General features: G+C 40.5%; 1 protein-coding gene across 2 annotated transcripts in view; it reads left to right on the top strand.

Annotated features, from left to right (window-relative positions):
• Positions 1–19,112, top strand: part of LOC115214187 (CD151 antigen) — a 145,939-nt gene that overhangs the window by 124 nt on the left and 126,703 nt on the right. The window contains exon 1 of one of the 2 annotated variants that reach the window (XM_029783286.2): positions 1–154. This exon is cut by the window's left edge and continues 124 nt beyond it. Coding sequence is in view for 1 of the 2 variants with exons in the window: in XM_036504472.1 (XP_036360365.1) it covers positions 2,678–2,728 (51 nt within the window). In the remaining variant the exon portion in view is untranslated. Of the gene's footprint in view, positions 155–2,662; positions 2,729–19,112 lie in introns of those variants that run through there. The other variant, XM_036504472.1, reaches the window with a different exon arrangement.

The raw sequence follows: 19,112 nt of genomic DNA, 5'->3' as shown, positions 1-19,112 counted from the left end.
ACCCTCTCTATATATACACACATATATACATCTTATAATATATTTGTGTATATATATTTAAGTATATATATATTTACGCACAAACACATGTATGATTACACATACGTAAATAACGGGAGAACTACTGTATATAGATATACACACAGGACATAAGGTAAGATTGTATATGCAATTACATTTCGCATTTTAATTACATGATTGTGTGTGTGCATATATATTTATACATCTCTCCCTCTCTCAATATATATATAATATATATATATATATACACACGCATGCATACAGTTGGCCAGGCGCCCATTGTCAATAATAGAAGAGTACTTATGACAGTTTATAACTGGTACTTAAGTTTTTCGACACCAGATGAAAGTATTGGTCCTTACATACGGGGTTTGCCCCCAACAGCACTACTGACCCCCGGCTGAACTACAGCGTACGTAGATTTGCATTGGGTCCCTAGACCGGAGGAGGCCCCCGGACAAATAAATGTCCATTGTAACCGATGCCTTCAGACTGTTCTGCATGTATACACACACTCACACACGTTTATATATATATATATATATATATATATATTGTACACACAGTGTTCACGCTGCCCTGTTCACTCATTCATTCGTAAATTAATATATACGTACATTTAATGGTAATATATGTATATGTATTTTAAATGTCTTTGAATGCATATATCATGTATACATAAATATGCTGTGTGTATATATATATATATATTTGAAGGTTTGGAGATGATGTACAGGTATTTTATATTAGAAGAAATGAGGTACTCAGAAATTCGGATGGTTTTATATTTACAGATATTTATTTGTATATTACATGTTTTTATACATCATAAATCATATATTAGTGCTTTCGTCCATTCTAGTGGAGTTTTCAAATTGAATTATATATATATGTATATATACACGCCAGTCTCGGTACGCTTACATACATATATTGATGTATATACATACACACACACAAGCACATTCCGTTGACACGAGCTTTGGCTATATATTTCCCTTCTCCCTTCAATCACATACGTTCGTTGCTTTTATGTCAAGTTATATATAAACAATTTGATATTAAACTGCAAAAATTACTCAGTGCTTGAGGGAGAAGATATTTATTAAACTTTTACTAGGAACAGGCTGACACTATCGTTATATATATAACACATGCAAACATGTGTTATCGTTTTGTCCCGGGCCAGTTTAGACTATTAGCAGTGATGGCTGGGAATTGCAGGCCCATCGGGTGTTTTAATCAGTCACAATATATCTAGGAGTACATTATTTAGTGACACCTTCTTATAAGTCTGTTTTGTGTTTTATGATTTGATAGCAATATGCTGCTATTTCTAGTAAGTCGAGTAACAACTCTTCAACGTTCTTTTCTCTCGCTCCCCCCCACCGACTTCCTCTCGAACACGTGTTGGCGCATTCAAATGTGGCGGGACATCGACGGGAAGGGGGTGATTGGCGCGGGAATGGACAAGGGAGGTAGAAGGTGGTTGAGCCGGGGCCGGGGGCTGTGAGGATGTAGGGATAATGTAGGGGTCTGTATTAGAAAGTGTGGTGGGTGATAGGATGATAATAATAATAATGGGAGAGCGAGCGAAGTGGGGTGTGGGGGAATGACAGAAGGAGAAACAGAAAATTTGAGTGGAAAAATAAGGACCAGAGAGAATTAGAGAAATAGAGGGAGAGGTAGAAAAGGGGAAAGAATAGAGAAGGGTTAAGGAAGAGAGAGAGTGAGAGGGGGACAGAGGAATTCTGGTAAACCCCAAAATAATCCACCAAAACAAACAGCTCTTGTCACCCTGCTATTGCCCTACCGTAGTGTTTGTGTGCGCGTGTATATATATATATATATATATATTTATAGATATTTTCCCATGCATAAATGTGTGTTCGTACTTAAGTGCATTTCTTGTTCTATTTACATATAGATGTGTGTGTTTATATATATACGTGCAAGTAAGCCATATAGGCAATCTTTCGTCTCTAGTAGACCTTTCGGAAAGATCGCCTATATATATATGCATGCACACGCTCGCGCGCAATTCCCTAAAGATACATTCGTGTCTATCTCTAGATGTTTCGTATATACATACGTGGTCACTAAATATGCTAAAAATAGCAGTCAAATCTCAGCACCATTGTGAAGGAATGATCCACATGTCGTCCTAGAGATTTCTCCCTCTGTACAGAATTTTGAATCAGCATGAACCCAGGGCTAAAACAACTTTAACACAACACCACCGCACCCTCACCACTACACGGACTTTACATCCGAAGAAGGACGATGAAGAAATAGGGATCAAAGAATAAATGAAGTTTAGGTAGTTGGATTGATGATGAGGGTGATGGTCTTAACAGTGCCTCAGAGACGTGAGGGAAGGGGAAGGAAAGTGTCCGCCAAATACTTGCAGAAGAGTGAACTCCGTTAAAAGTACCCCAGGTGAGGGTGTTAAACCGGGCAGCAGATAAGCCATATATTAAACCATGGTAGGATATGAAGTGAGAAAGCAAAAAGCCAAAACAAATGCTGGAAGGCCTTCATATCCGATGGTCGAAAGTTAGTTGACTTCGGCAGGATTTGAACTCGGAATTCAGGAAGGAGCTTAGATATCGCAAAACATTCCCTCCGAAGCTCTAACGATTATCATGTTGTTTCAATGCCTCCCTTGTTTGAATGCCTGGCTATTATTGAGTTCTCAAACACAGAGGTAAATACCTGATCGTTCTGCTTTTATGTCGGCTGTTTGGTTGGGATGTTAGTACAGGGATCCGTTTATGACATCGACCGCCATCATGTAAATTTGAAAAAAAAAAATAGCTAAAAAGTATAATCAATAAAAACATTGATTTTGAAACAATTTCTCCGTTCTTTTGGCTTATCACGACTTTTCAATAAGAAATATTTTAAGAAATTTAATGAAAATCCCTAACGAAATCGATAAAGACGAATGAAAATTTATTGAGGTAGTGGGGATATCGTCCGTTAACCATATGGATCCACCCCACTTTGGTGTGGGATAGGATCAATTATTGCCTACTTTACTAACCTCAGAGTAGGACGAGGGGTATTTGATTATATTTGTTCTGGCTTCCGTCCATCCTCCAGTTTTATATTTGCTTTCACTTTCAATAATCCCATTAGTTTCGAGAATTTCGTTTGGCGGCGCCGGCGAATAGCTTTGTTGATTTTTCCATTTCAGTGTGTGTATATATGTGGTTATATTTTGGATAGCAACGTAAGTGTTGTCTGTGGTGACCCGTGAGTTAATATTTTTTCCGATGATTTTATAAACGACTTGATTCACTCACGATTGATGAATGGCGATATTGATGTTGGACTAAATTGAGTATTAAACTTATTCAGCAATTTAACTGGAAGTTAGAATATCTACCCTACCAAAAAACCCAAATATGCAGGCGTGGGTTCGGGATTAAAACAAAAAAAAGAAGCTTGCTTTGAAATTGTAGGTTCCTAGTTAAATCCCACTGCGCGGCACCTTGGGTAAACATCTTGTACTTTAGTCCCGAGTTGACCAATGCCTTGTGGGCAAAGTTTATAGGCGGGAATTGTGTCGAAGTCCATCGTATATAATAATGTGTGTGCGTGTTTGTGTGTCTTTGTTTGTTCTTGTCATCGCCTATCGGCGGAGTTTCGGATCAGGACGCCCACACAAAACGGAGTTGATCCAACTTGTGTGGGGCGTCCTAATCCGAAACTCCGCCCTAATTTCATTGACTCCGTTAGGATGAGGGGCAAAATCCACCTCGGTGGAATTTGAACTCAGAACGTAAGGCGGACGAAATGCCGCTAAGCATTTTACACGGCATGTTAACGATTCTGCCAGCTCGCCACCTTAATAACAACAACAACAATAATAATAATAATAATAAACCCTTCAGTTCGTTGCTCCATTATTGTCACGACTGTGACGTAGTCCTTGAGCAAGTCTCTTCTTTTCATGCTGCTCCAGCCTACTCAACTCAAAACAAGTGCCACTCCAGTTAGTGCTAATGGTGCCACTCTCCCCACACTCTCTCATTCTTGGGTCATGTGTGGTTGTATCTATATATATATTTCTTTACTGCCCAGAAGGGACTAAACATAGAGGGGACAAACAAGGACAGACAAACGGATTAAGTCGATTACATCGACCCCAGTGCGTAACTGGTACTTATTTAATCGACCCCGAAAGGATGAAAGGCAAAGTCGACCTCGGCGGAATTTGAACTCAGAACGTAGCGGCTGACGAAATACCGCTGAGCATTTCGTCCGGCGTGCTAACGTTCTGTATCTATATAGATATACAAAAAACAGGTTGGTCGCCCCTGGGGCACGTTTGATGAGGGATCATCTGGAGTTGAACAACAATAGGAGCAACTGTAATTTCGTATGGGACATCTACGTGGTCGTTTGGCCTGTAGAAATCGCAGTTATATTTCTCTCGTATTTACACACTGGGTTCTGTTGTCCGAGATATACTATGCCAGAGACGAACGAAAAGTATTTGATTTTAGTTTTTTTTCAGTGAACTCTGACCTAGTGTTAAACAACAATAACAACCTCTGAGAAATTCTCATTAACCAAAGTTATTTAATTTGACCTTGAAACAATCTTTCACGTTTATTTTCCCGGACATAAACATATTTTTTGTGGTTATTTTCACTGAGAGGACAAAGACCCAAATACATAATTATTCGGCCCTAACCCTAATTTTCAGTGGCACATTTTCAGAAACATTAATATACTTAGTCAGTGGAGGATTCTCTACTTGCTTTAAAAAGAAAAAGAAAAGAAAAAACTGCCTCAAATCAAATCCCACTGCTCACCTCTCTGTCATATTCTCTTTTTTAAAAGAATAGGCCTCACCCATAACCCTTTCCAGGGTCTTATGTAGGGGTAGGAAGGAATTTAGGCGGCGAGCTGGCAGAAACGTTAGCACGTCGGTCGAAATGCCTAGCGGTATTTCGTCTGCCGTGCGTTCTGAGTTCAAATTCCGCCGAGGTCGACTTTGCCTTCATCCTTTCGGGGTCGATTGAATAAGTACCTGTTACGCACTGGGATCGATATAATCGACTTAAACCGTTTGTCTGTCCTTGTTTGTCCCCTCTGTGTTTAGCCCCTTGTGGGTAGGAAGAAATATGTATTTCGTCTGCCGCTGAGTTCTGAGTTCAAATTCCGCCGAGGTCGACCTTGCCTTTCATCCTTTCGGGGTCGATTGAATAAGTACCAGTTACGCACTGGGGTCGATATAATCGACTTAATCAGTTTGTCTGTCCTTGTTTGTCCTCTCTGTGTTTAGCCCCTTGTGGGTAATAAAGAAATAGGAAGGAATTGTTATCTTCTCACGTGAGACTAGGCCCAAGTGCTTACAACACAGTGGGTCTCCATTAAGGCCCACTAAGTTATCCAATGATTCGATTGTGGTGTTAACCCGAACGACAGATCTTGTCCAGTACTGACGGACTCTCAGACAATTTCAGGCCAGCGAATGTCACTCACACACTGGTTGACGCGAGGCTGTGAAGCCTGTCTCCTAACTTTGTGTTCCACGAAGTGGAATCAAATCCCAAACTACGGGAATAGCTTAACTCTACACTGTCTAAACCTACCATTCCTTCTCTCCACATCGTTTCTGTTTCACCTATCTGAATCCGTGTGTGTGTGCGAGAGAGAGAGAGGGAGGAGAGGGTCAGAAATATAATCCTTCATTTCTAGAATTACATCCCACTGGAATTCCTCTCGCCATCTCTTATATTTTTACCACAAGCATCAACACCTAGAATTTGTCAAACTGGACAACCTGTCGGTAAAGATCTGCACAAGTTATAATTGTATACTGAATAATTGCCTTTAATTTAGATACAAAGGGGAAGTGGGATAATCGATTATATATATCGGTTCCAGTATCTGCCTAGTTCTTATTTTATGGGCCCTTAAAGTATAAATGGCAAAGATATACCTGAGCGGGATTTGAACTCAGAGCGAAAACAGCCAAAAGAGATACTGGCTTTACCCAATGTGTTGTTCAGTCAGATTACTTCTGTGGAGAAATAACATTAAACTAGCACTATGACCCGGCAACGCCGGGTCATCGTGCTAGTGCATGCATATACAGCTGCGTGCGTGCGCACATACACACGAGTACTGTCCAAATCTCCAACCAATCACATACAGCTAGCTGGCATTCAATTGGCGTATCAAGTTTCGGGCATTTTGATTGGGTTTTGGATAGAAAATTCACAAAAAAGTCACTTCTATTGATTTTTTAGTGGATTTGCCGGATGACTGGGGAAATGTAAAGATGTGCACGACCACCCTTGGACAGTTTTGAATGACCATAGAAAGTGTGAGCCCTCTAACTGAAAAATTGTGGATTTGTATAAAGGACACACACACACAGACAGACATTTTGCCGTTTATATATAGAGATATCTTGGCAATCATTCGAGTATTTTATTGTGACTAACATAGAAATTTTGTAGTTTGTGTGATTTATTGAATGTGTGTGTGTGTGTGTGTGTAATGAAATGTACAATAATTAGCAACAGAGGCAGTAATGATAACTAAATTCAATCTTTATATCCAACTTTAACGTGGATGTTTTGTTAGGTCCTCGAATGCTGTGGTATTAAATGTTGAGGCGACCTTTCGTATGGACGCATGGTGCATGAAAGCACATGTTCATGTCGTTGGCAAGCGAGAATCGTCTGCTATGAGCGCCAGAAGAGCTAGATCACGTTATTTCAACGTGCTGCATCTCATCAGTAACAGCCGTCCGCTTTCACTAATAATTACTATCATTTTTTTAAAGCCTGCTGGCTATTTGCGATATTAGCACCTGGAAAGTTACTGGAATTTTGGACATGGTTGATTGTGAGATTCGACTGGTATTCATCAACCGACATAATCAGTGTTTTTTAACACCTAAATTCTATACCGAGATGGTTTCTGAGGACGATTACCGCAGTCTACACCGTTCAAACATACACATCCAAGTTAACTGGCTGTGCAAATTTATAATCGTCACAAAGACAACTTCTAATTAATATGAATAAATATGTATTGATGCTAATATATAAATATGGATAGATATGTGCGCGTGCACACACACACCACACACACACACTTTATTCAGTCATTGGATAGTTGCCATGCTGGAGCACCACATTCAAAGGATTTTATTTGCGATTGTATTGATTCACTGTTTATTTCTGTCTGATAAATATTTTATTGATCTACACTTTTTATCGATAATGCCTTTTAACATAAAACTACATTTTAGGTCGTTAAACATAAAACATACATTTATTATATGGCCTCAGTCCAATCACTGTAACAAGTAAACTGTAAAAGATATATACAAAACCACACACAAACACACACTATGGTATTTGTGGCTGAGGACGGGTATCTTTTCGGTTTGACCGGCAGTTTTTAAAAATAATTTCCACGTAACTAAAAAATTTTAAACTTCGTATACTGGTAGAATGTGTTTATAAAACATCTTTTTCTCTTGGCTTTATTGAGAAAATTCTATGGTTTGTAAGATATTTTTTTTCTTCAATTTCTGCAATTTCAACCAATCAATGACGTCTATTGAGGTAAAAAAAAAGATTCTCTGCCGTATGAATATGTCCCTCGTTTAAGAAACAGATTGGGTTTATTTACATTTCTGAAGAAAAAAAAAAGATACCCTCCCCCCACTCCTAACCCTAAAACAGATTGAAATGCAATAGATCGATACTAGGGTCATAATTGTGGGTGACAATTTCATATGACACCGCTAGAAAAAACTGCCGGTCAAACCGAAAAGATCCGAGGACGGATGACCTCTGCAAACACCATTCTTCACCACACACTGTGATGGTCTGGTCCTGCAGCCGTCTCTACACCCCCACCAATGTCCTTCTCCCCGTCCAGTCTTCGATGTTACCATTCCATTCTCGTGTTTGTCGACTCACGACCCCTATTTGCATTCTACCCAGCCCTTCATGATGTGGACACTAAAGGTTTTGGCGCAAAAATATTCTCAGGACTGAATCGTTCGTTCTTCACGTTGCTCAACCGGTCTGCTGTTCTCTCTCTCTCTCTCTCTCCATGCTCCTGTCTGTCTGGTTGTTGTTTAGTCCCAGGCCACCGCTTATGTAACTGACCAATTTTCCTTCCAGCCATGACCATCCCGTTGCTTTGGGTAGCATCTTTTTCTCTCTCTCTTTTTTTTTTCAAGGCAGTGGGTGTATGACTTGACTGCTATTTCTAGCATGGCATGCGACTGTGTTGAATCTCTGCCAGTGTGTGTGTGTATGTATATTTTATGCATGTTTTGTGTGTGTGTGTGTAGGTGTGTGTCACCTGTTACACATCTGCGTTGCACCTCCCTCATCCCATCACTGTACTTTAAATGTAGGGCGGTGTATTCGGCATTTTTGTTATACCAAAAAATAACGTCCTACTTACAGAATACAGGGTGATGAGAAGGATACAGCTATTCACACACACACACACACACAGTCTCTCCCCTCTCCCCTATTCTCTCTCTCTCTCACGTCAGACATCACCTTTAAAGTGTGTATGTGTATATATATATGTGTGTGTGTGTGTGTGTGAATAACTGTCCTCGGCGAGCTGGCAGAATCGTTAGCCCGCCGGGCGAAATGCGTAGCTGTATTTCGTCTGCCGTTACGTTCTGAGTTCAAATTCCGCCGAGGTCGACTTTGCCTATCATCCTTTCGGGGTCGATAAATTAAGTACCAGTTACGCACTAGAGTCGATGTAATCGACTTAACCCCTTTGTCTGTCGTTGTTTGTCCCCTCTGTATTTGGCCCCTTGTGATTAGTAAAAAAAAAAAAAAAAAAAAATTATAATACCAGAATGTTTGGTCTTCAGTCTCCAGCTTATTCAGATTTCGTAATTAAATTCTGTGATTTATTTATTAATTAAAACTGTTTCATACTCAATTATGTGTATACGCTTATTTCTTTTAAGCATTGTAAGTCTTCTACCGACCATTATACATTCCCATACATTTTACATTAGCGATTCTCGCATCTTACTTTAACAAGCACCGATGCTTCGCTGATGAATTCATCAGACTGAAACATGTTTAGAGTTATATCCCATGTCTAGCCATCACTCAAGCTAGTACGAGGTGATAGCTTGTTCCATGCTTCTGTCTATTTGCTTAGGGACCTATATAGTCACGGATAGAGACAGTCACCATGAGACGGGGACTGGTATCTATTCGTGGCTACATGGATATACGTTCTTCTCAAGTTGTAATTATTTCTACTTAGCTTTTTAATGCCCCATGCTAACCCTAACTTATCAAGCTGTCTCTCTCTCTCTATATATATATATATATGAGTGTTAATACATCGTTATTTCTCGGCCTTCATGAAATCCTCTGAGTCAGGTGGTATCCGTATTGAGCGGCTGCAAGCTAAAAGGTACAGGAAGAATAAGTAGATGGGCAGGGAAGGGATTTCAAGAGGCAGACGTTTGGTGAACCGATGGCGGTGGTAGTGTTGGTGGTGTTGTAGATACTATGGGTAAAAGGAAAAAAACGGGAGGGTTTAGGTGGTGGCATGAGATTAGATAGCTCCGAGGAGGAAGAGACAGTGCCGTCTGTTGGATCTTGTTTGTAAGCGACCTCTGGGTAATTAGAAAATTGTTCCTTCCTCCTATCGATGCTTGTTTGTTTGTTGAGCGAAGCGGTCTTCGACCCAGAGCTCGCAAGATGGGAGAAGTCCGAAACGTGGTCCTTTGCTATTCGTAAGACCCGCAGAAGAGAAAGCAGGTCAACCCCCGACACCGAGAGCATCAACAGATGGATTGAATGCGCATCCAGGCTCTCAGCGGTTGCGTAGGAGTCGGGACAAGAAACAGGAGGAAGAAAGAGTGAGAGAAAGTGGGGCGCAAAGAGAGTACAGCAGGGGTCGCCACCCCCCTGCCACAGCCTCGTGGAGCTTTTAGGTGTTTTCGCTCAATAAACACACAAGGCCCGGTCTGGGAATCGAAACCGCAATCCTCCAACCGCGAGTCCGCTGCCCTAACCATTGGGCCATTGCGCCTCCTCCTGTTGATGCCTAAAGATGGGTGTATGTGTAGCAACAACACTCTCCTAAGTATTGAAGCTGTGTCCAACTGTGGGTACTTCACTCGAGGGTCAATAAATTTAGTGGATGTCCGTCCTGTCCAACGTTGCGTGTTGGGGTTATTCGCTCACAGAACTCATTGTTGAGTATATTCCAGACTCCACTTGTACTTTTAACATAAAACTTCAGGTAGAAACAGTGTGACCACGGTGTATATGGAGGCTAGCTCTTTGCATTTCAGTTCCAGTCCATCCGATGTATTGCCATCTCTCCAGAAAACAAGGTTACGGTTGACTTTGTACTCTGTTATACATATTGCTGCCATCTTTAACCGTTTCTAATTCTATGGAATTCTGCAGATTATTGATGTGTTTTCTGATATATTACTCTTTTACTTGTTTCAGTCATTTGACTGCGGCCATGCTGGAGCACCGCCTTTAGTCGAGCAAATCGACCCCGGGACTTATTCTTTTGTAAGCCCACCCAGTACTTATTCTATCGGACTCTTTTTGCCGAACCGCTAAGTGACGGGGACGTAAACACACCAGCATCGGTTGTCAAGCAATGCTAGGAGGAACAAACACAGACACACAACACACACACACACACACAACACACACACACACACACACACACACACACATATATATATATATATATATATATATATAATTATATATAATATATATATATACACATATATACGACAGGCTTCTTTCAGTTTCCGTCTACCAAATCCATCACAAGGCTTTGGTCGGCCCGGGGCTATAGCAGAAGACACTTGCCTAAGATGCCACGCAGTAGGACTGAACCCGGAACCATGTGGTTGGTTAGCAAGCTACTTACCACACAGCCACAGCGAAAGAGAGAGAGAGAGAGAGAGAGAGGGAGAGAGAGAGAGAGAGAGAGAGAGAGAGAGATTACTAGGTAGAGTGGTACATGTGTTATATATAGATATATATATACAATAGTTAGGTAAATATGAGTAGGTTTACCTAAGCTATATATAGATGTACAAGTATATATAACTTGCTTACTTAGCCAGCGAAGTGGCAGCATTCGAAAACGATGCAAAACGCATTGTGATCAGCGATGTATAACAGTATCCGAGAGTCTTGGTCGATCACGTGATATATAATGTAAACGTGAAAAAGCCAACTTGGCAACGTGTTAAAACAAAAATAAAACACCACCATCAATTGAAAACGATGAGTCAGTAGTTTGGTTGACTGAACTTTTCTCTTTGTGTCTATTCCGGTCTTCCATACTTGGTTACACTCTATTGAGAACCTGGAGAGAGAGCCTCCTGCGTAGGTCTTCAAGTGGCTAGAAATAGCAGCTAATTCTACTTCACCTGACATCCATCTCTCTTAAATAAGGAAGTATTTAGGGATACATTCAATAATGTCGTAAGCACCTATAAACACGTGATGGTCGCGGCTGGATTACTTCTCGTTATTGTTCTTTATAATCATTTATCTTGAACTAAACAACGTCAACCACCGAATCCATATAATCCCCCCCACCATCTTTTCTCTCAGTATTACTCCTACCACTACAAGGTCAACTCCCGCCCCAGCTACAGCTGGTAGTGAATGCGAATTAAGCATAGTTAAATAAAATTCCTTTCTGAAGGGCACAACATGCTACCCAAATCTAGAATCGAAACCGCGATCTAATGACCGCAAGCTTTATACCCAAGCCACTATGTCATATTCCTTCAGACATACACACACATTAATATAATTAGCAGTGTATCTCCATCTTCTCAAGCTGATCTCCCCTCCCTCTGTCTTTCTCTCCCTTTCTCTCCCCCCTGTTATAATATTTTTACTATTGGTGAATTTCGCAACGCTGGCGGCTCAATTTGTTGAGAACCGAATTCCATACATTAAACATAATTCAATACACCAAGTCCGAAAGATGCAGCGGGCCACATTTGATATATATTTCTTTATTGCCCACAAGGGGCTAAACACAGAGGGGACAAACAAAGACAGACAAAGGGATTAAGTCGATTATATCGACCTCAGTGCGTAACTGGTACTTAATTTATCGACCCCGAAAGGATGAAAGACAAAGTCGACCTCAGCGGAATTTGAACTCAGAACGTAACGGCAGACGAAATACAGCTACGCATTTCGCCCGGCGTGCTAACGTTTCTGCCAACTCGCCGCCTTCGATATAATCAACAAAAAACAAATAAATCGATAGATAAATAAAAGTTTAAAAAATCCCCTTGATTGCATGCTCCCAGCGTGGCCGCAATCCAGTGCTTAAGAAAGAATTTAGAAATCTTATGGTTATAAAGGTTAAACTTTGTTAATCCGATCAGCGGAGCTTATACTAATCTTTTTGAGTTATTTTGAAGGTAGGGGTTAATCAAACTAAAACATTAAGATGTGAAGGTCAACATGGCTGGTTACTCTTTTACTCTTTTACTTGTTTTAGTCATTTGATTGCGGCCATGCTGGAGCACCGTCTTTAGTCGAGCAAATCGGCCCCGGGACTTATTCTTTGTAAGCCCAGTAATTATTCTATCGGTTTCTTTTGCCGAACCGCTAAGTGACGTAAATACACCAGCATCGGTTGTCAAGCAATGCTAGGGGGACAGACACACAAACACACACACACACACACACACACACACATATATATATATATATATACGACAGGCTTCTTTCAGTTTCCGTCAACCAAATCCACTCACAAGGCATTGGTCGGCCCGGGGCTGTAGCAAAAGACACTTTCCCAAGATGCCACGCAGTGGGACTGAACCCGGAATCATGTGGTTGGTTAGCGAGCTACTTACCACACAGCCACTCCTGCGCCTATTGTTGAGCTTTTGTGATTCCTTGGCTTAAAATAATCACTGATAGAGCTGACCTGTAATCAGAGCAATTCTAGATGTTACCATTATGTATTTTGGACTGCATTATTGATGGGTCTTTCCTAACTTTAAGACGGCAGAGTTTGATTTGATTAGAAAATCACGAATAATACATTTGTTTAGATAATACAGATCTTGTAATGCTCTCCATAGCAACACTGACTTAACTATTGGGATCTTTTCGGTTTGACCGGCAGTTTTTTAAAATAATTTCCCCGTAACTAAACACTTTTAAACTTCGTATACTGGTAGAATGTGTTTATAAAACATCTTTTTCTCTTGGCTTTATTGAGAAAATTCTATGGTTTGTAAGATATTTGTTGTTTTTTTTTCTTCAATTTCTGCAATTTCAACCAATCAATGACGTCTATTGAGGTGAAAACATTCTGTGCCGTATGAATATGTCCCTCGTTTAAGATACAGATTGGATTTATTTACATTTGTGAAGAAAAAAAGATACCCTTCCCCCCACCCCTAACCCTAAAACAGATTGAAGTGCAATAGATCGATACTAGGGTCATAATTATGAGTGACAATTTCATATGACACCGCTAGAAAAAACTGCTGGTCAAACCGAAAAGATCCAACTATTGTTTTTCATGCTGATGGCGTCATTGAATTAATCAGTTATGAGGTTGAGAGTTCTGAGAATGTGTGTGTGTGAAGCTTTTACTTCGTGGTGGTGGTGGTGGTGGTTGTCATGGTGGGTGGGTGGGGTGAGATTGTTTAGTAAGACCCTGTCTTTAAAATTCTGAAAAATATTTGGGATTGTTGTCATAAACAACTCGTCAACCGTTTTGTTTAAAGACTTCCAGTTTCAAACATTTCACAAATGCTGTGACAGCTCCTCTTCTCTCCCTCCTCTTCTCTGTGAGACTGCTGACTTTGTCATTAAACTGGTGGTGGTGGTGATAGGAGGGGGGGAGGAACCTCCGACGAAAGACTATTGTTGATCAGTGTTAAACGAGCGATATACGTTTAGTGTCGGTTGGAAGTCATTAACTCTTCTTTGGTTGTTTCACAATAAGCTGCGTGTGAAGACAATGGCTACACAAATGTTTTGTGTATTTTTATTTAACCCACATCTTTTATATTTACGTTTAGATACAAATATTTGATTTATTGTAACAACATTCTTGAAACGACAAACATTACAGTTAAGAATCTTGTGTCGTACACCATGCAATTTAATGAAAATAGTTTATAGTTTTTGGGATTTGGTTTGCAAGATTCTTAATGTGAAATGGCGTGGTGAAACAAATCTTGTGTTTTGGGACCTTCTCTCTCTCTTCAAGGTGACTCAGGCTAGACCTTAAAGAGAGGAAACATATTATTGAAGAGGTCGCGACGAAATGACTGACGAACAAACGATTGATCGTTTAACCAGCACATTAAACAAACGACCGATCAGTTAGCTGGTTCGATATTCAACCATTTCGCTTACAAAGAAGTGATATTGAACCAGTGCGTGTATTGTTATTATTATTGGCGTAATGACCTAAGACAGTAAAAAAAAAGTTCATAGTTATTGAAGACTAAATAAGGAGACAGAGTTAAAACTACCGCATTTAGGTAATGTACGTGTGAGTCGATATTACAACTGAAGGTTGATACCTTTTGTCGAACAAGACACAAACATGTTAAGTAAAAGTGAGTACCGGACCATCTGACAGAGCAAAGCGGCATAGTTTTATGTGTGTGTGTGTGTGTACCACGAGCTTCTTTCCGTTTCCGTCTACCAAATCCACTCGCAAGGCTTTGGTCGACTCGAGGTTATAGTAGAAGAAACTTGCTCAAGGAACTGAACCCGGAACCACATGGTTGGGAAGCAAGCTTCTTACCACACAGCCACTCCTGCAAACTATAGGGCTGTACTTAAATTTACTCTATCTATATATTTGCTTGTGAGTTTGTACGGATATAGCTGTTTGTAAATTTGTGTATTAGGTGTGTCTATATATGTATATTACATAATGCTTTTGTATAGAAGCAAATGAAATCAAATAACGAACGTCGACACACAGACTGCAATAAAGTGTTTATCTTCGTTACAGTTTAGTTTACATTATTAACGCAAGAAAATATTCTTCAGAATATTCCAGAAATGTCTGGGAGTGATGCTGCCCAACAATGGCGTTACTATAGATGTGGATGGGGGTTTAAAGAGATCCTGACCATATATAGCGGTGTAAAATAATCGTTTGGTTTGGGATGCTTTATCAGAGAAAACTGACCTTATCAGTGAATGGGAAGTTTACGTAAATAGGGGTGAGGTATTCATTCGGTTATTTCTAGAATGTTCATGTCATACAGAACTTATGGGTTTCATTGAAATACGTCAGCGAGTCAAAGCAATAACGGGTGCGAGATTAAAATTTGTGTCTTTTGTTGAATGTGTTAGAAGTCTTGCTCGGGTATCCTTCAAATCACTCTATACAGTCTTGAATGGAATACCTATTTCTTTACTACCCACAAGGGGCTAAACACAGAGAGGACAAACAAGGTCAGACAAACGGATAAAGTCGATTATATCGACTCCAGTGTGTAACTGGTACTTATTTAATCGACCCCGAAAGGATGAAAAGCAAAGTCGACCTCGGCGGAAATTGAACTCAGAACGTAGCGGCAGACGAAATACTGCTAAGCATTTTGCCTGTTGTGCTAACGTTTCTGCCAGCTCGCCGCCTTTCTTAAATGGAATACTGCTTGCTTCTGCATCCATGAAATCATTATCATCATCATCATTTAACGTCCGTTTTCCACGCTAGCATGGGTTGGACGGTTCGACCGGGGTCTGGAAACCATGGAGGCTGCACCAGGCTCTAGTCTGATCTGGCAGTGTTTCTACAGCTGGATGCCCTTCCTAACGTCAACCACTCCAAAAACAAAAACCATTCGACTGATTGTTAGTATTATGTTCCTCACCAAACGTTCTCCAACCTTTGGACTTGCTGTGTCTTCGCTCTGTTCTTTTCTACCATTGGCCTCTATTCTTCAGACTCCCTCATTCCTCTTCTTGTCATGCCGTTGCCTCCACGCAGCCAAACTATGTCCTAACCTCAAGGCCCAGTCCTTTCATCCTAGAACGTTTTCTCTCTCTGGAACTAACTTTCTGCTCATATCCCCGCCCCGCTGTAGTCGTCCCTTGTTCAGAAACATTAACTATGAGTACCCCACCTCTCCTGGATAGCTTGAGAAAGGCTATGGGTCCGACCCTTCATACAATACCTATTTCTTTACTACCCACAAGGGGCTACACACAGAGGGGACAAACAAGGACAGACAAAGGGATTAAGTCAATTATATCGACCCCAGTGCGTAACTGTTACTTAATTTATCGACCCCGAAAGGATGAAAGGCAAAGTCGACCTCGGCGGAATTTGAACTCAGAGCGTAACGGCAGACGAAATACCGCTAAGCATTTCGCCCGGCGTGCTAACGTTTCTGCCAGCTCGCCGCCTTCGTACAATACCATTAAAGACACGTTAGATAATGTCCTTGATGCGGGTGGAAAATCTTTCATCATAGGTTTTCTCAGTCAAGGTTGATCTGGGGTTAAACAGTAATAATAATACTGACAACCGGTGGTCGCTCGACCTACTAAAAGCAACAACCAAAATCTCCCTCAAATCACAAACTACTGCCTTATTAAAGATGGGTTACGAGGGAACAATGTTGTCCTAAATAAATTATGATTGGAGTTTGTCATGCTTAGAATAGTTTTGTTAATAATCTGCTGGATCAGAACCGACCAGTCATAATAATTCTATCCTCGCTGGCATTTTATATCTAGGACTACATTACTCAAAGTATCATTCCTTAAAGTATAGTTTGAGCGGTTAGTAGATGATAGAGAAGAGTATTGAGGAACCTATAATAGGAAAGGTAGTAAAAGAAGAAAGGAGAAAACCCAGAGGAGGGAGGGACAAATGGGATTTTGTGACCTATTCTAAGAACAAGGGGGTGGAGAAAAAATCGTAAAGTTCAGGCACATCATAAGGGTAAAGTTGCCCAAAGACGTGTCCCAGAGAGTATGAAGGCCATTGTGGTCGATAGGGAAACCTATAAGGAACTTAGAGACATGTGCGGGAGTAGAATTGACCCGGCCGGAGCGTTGGTGGAGTTCAATGAGCTGCCACCAGTAATTGATCTGTTAGAACTGGAGCCGTATATGAGGCGTTAAAGGGGGGGAAAATGGAAAAAAAAGGAAAATGTGTTTGAAGAAAAAAAAAAAAAAACGATAATTAAGGAAAGAAAAAAAAATCAACAGACTGACAAGACTGTGTACAAACGTTCAAATGGTACTGCATGAGGAGTGGGGCCCATGCAGCCATTTCATCTTTCATTATCATATAATGTTCATACTCATTGAAGGTGGCGAGCTGGCAGAAACGTTAGCACGCCGGGCGAAATGCGTAGCTGTATTTCGTCTGCCGTTATGTTCTGAGTTCAAATTCCGCCGAGGTCAACTTTGCCTTTCATCCTTTCGGGGTCAATAAATTAAGTACCAGTTACGCACTGGGGTCGATGTAATCGACTTAATCCCTTTGTTTGTCCCCTCTATGTTTAGCCCCTTGTGGGCACTAAAGAAATATATAATATTCATACTCATTCGTTTTATGTTTATTGTCCCCACTGTGGTGTTGTGTCTGTCCTTGTAGTGTCCCCTCTGCGTTAGTGGCCTGAGTGCCAAATCAAAGTTAGTAGATGTTTACTCGCACGGTGTCTCTTAATATCTTGCATACTCACTTCGTCGCCTTGTCCTGGTTATACAATAAAACAACGATTCAGAGTCTGTACAGACGATTCTTTAAGTCTAAGAAACCTTAAAACTGAAAAACGGAGTGTTTTCTAAGGAAACAGCTGAAGAATTCTTCAAGATGGTATTTATTCACAGAAATGGATACAGGAAGTGCATCAATAATGCCATAAAAGTACTGCAGCCTGGCGACTTAATAAACCATCGCTAGAATATTACCTATTAAGATAGGCAGCGGCCTCATCTTTTTGGATTTTTGGTGATGAGAATATGATTGATTTATATCGACCCCAATATATGACTGGTACTTTTATTGACACCCCCCCCAAAGGAGGAAAGAAGACGTATTTGGCCTCACTTGGAATAAAAATTCAAACCCTAAAGTTTATAATAATAATAATCTTTTCTACTCTGGGGAGGGGACCAGTCGATTAGATGGATCCCAGTACGCAACTGGTACTTAATTTACTGACCCTGAAAGGATGAAAGGCAAAGTCGACCTCGGCGGAAATTGAACTCAGAACGTAGCGGCAGACTAAATACTGCTAAGCATTTCGTCCAGCGTGCTAACGATTCTGCCAGCTTGCCGCCATCATCATACTACTACTACTACTACTACTACTACTACTATAGACACAAGGCCTGAAATTTTTGGGGAGGCGACCAATCGATTAGATCAACCGCAGTGCGTAACTGGTACTTAATTTATCGACCCCCGAAAGAATGAAAAGCAAAGTCGACTTCGACAGAATTTGAACTCAGAACGTAGTGACGGGTGAAATGCCGCCAAGCATTTCGTCCTGCGCGCTAACGATTCTGCCTGCTCGCCACCATAATAATAATAATAATACTTTCGAATTTTCGCGACTATTTCTCTCTCACGTAATCTTTCATTGTACTTTTGCGATGATCCGTTAAAAAAAAGTAAGGTGGCCTTTTAGGGAAAACAACTTTTCACATTAAAAAATGGCGTTTTAAACCCGTTTATCATCAGTTTTCTAATGAAACACATTACGTATGTAGTTTTTAAGTAATTAGAAATAATCAAAGATTTGATTAATTATTCAGGGATTTGATAAAATAAAACTTTTTCGTTCCAATTCCCCCTTTTCCTTCTTCGTTTTTTTTTTCTTCCTTCTCCTGCCCCTTCTTCTTCGTCTTCATCAATTACATTTACATCAAAGATGCCTCAGTAGGTGAGGTTACTCTTTCCTCCCTTTTGTGGGGACTGATTCGGATATTAAGTTGATAAGAACAGATACTCGACTTTGATCTTAACCAAAATCGCTAAAACGACGCTGGTGTTTGGAACCCAACTCAACTAAAAGCTTCTTACATTACATCATC

Source organism: Octopus sinensis, linkage group LG7 (genome assembly GCF_006345805.1).
Source record: "Octopus sinensis linkage group LG7, ASM634580v1, whole genome shotgun sequence".
In the NCBI taxonomy this organism is placed as follows: Eukaryota; Metazoa; Mollusca; class Cephalopoda; order Octopoda; family Octopodidae; genus Octopus; species Octopus sinensis.
The sequence above is the reverse complement of the archived record's forward strand: the minus strand, read 5'-3'. Positions and strand labels throughout refer to the sequence as shown.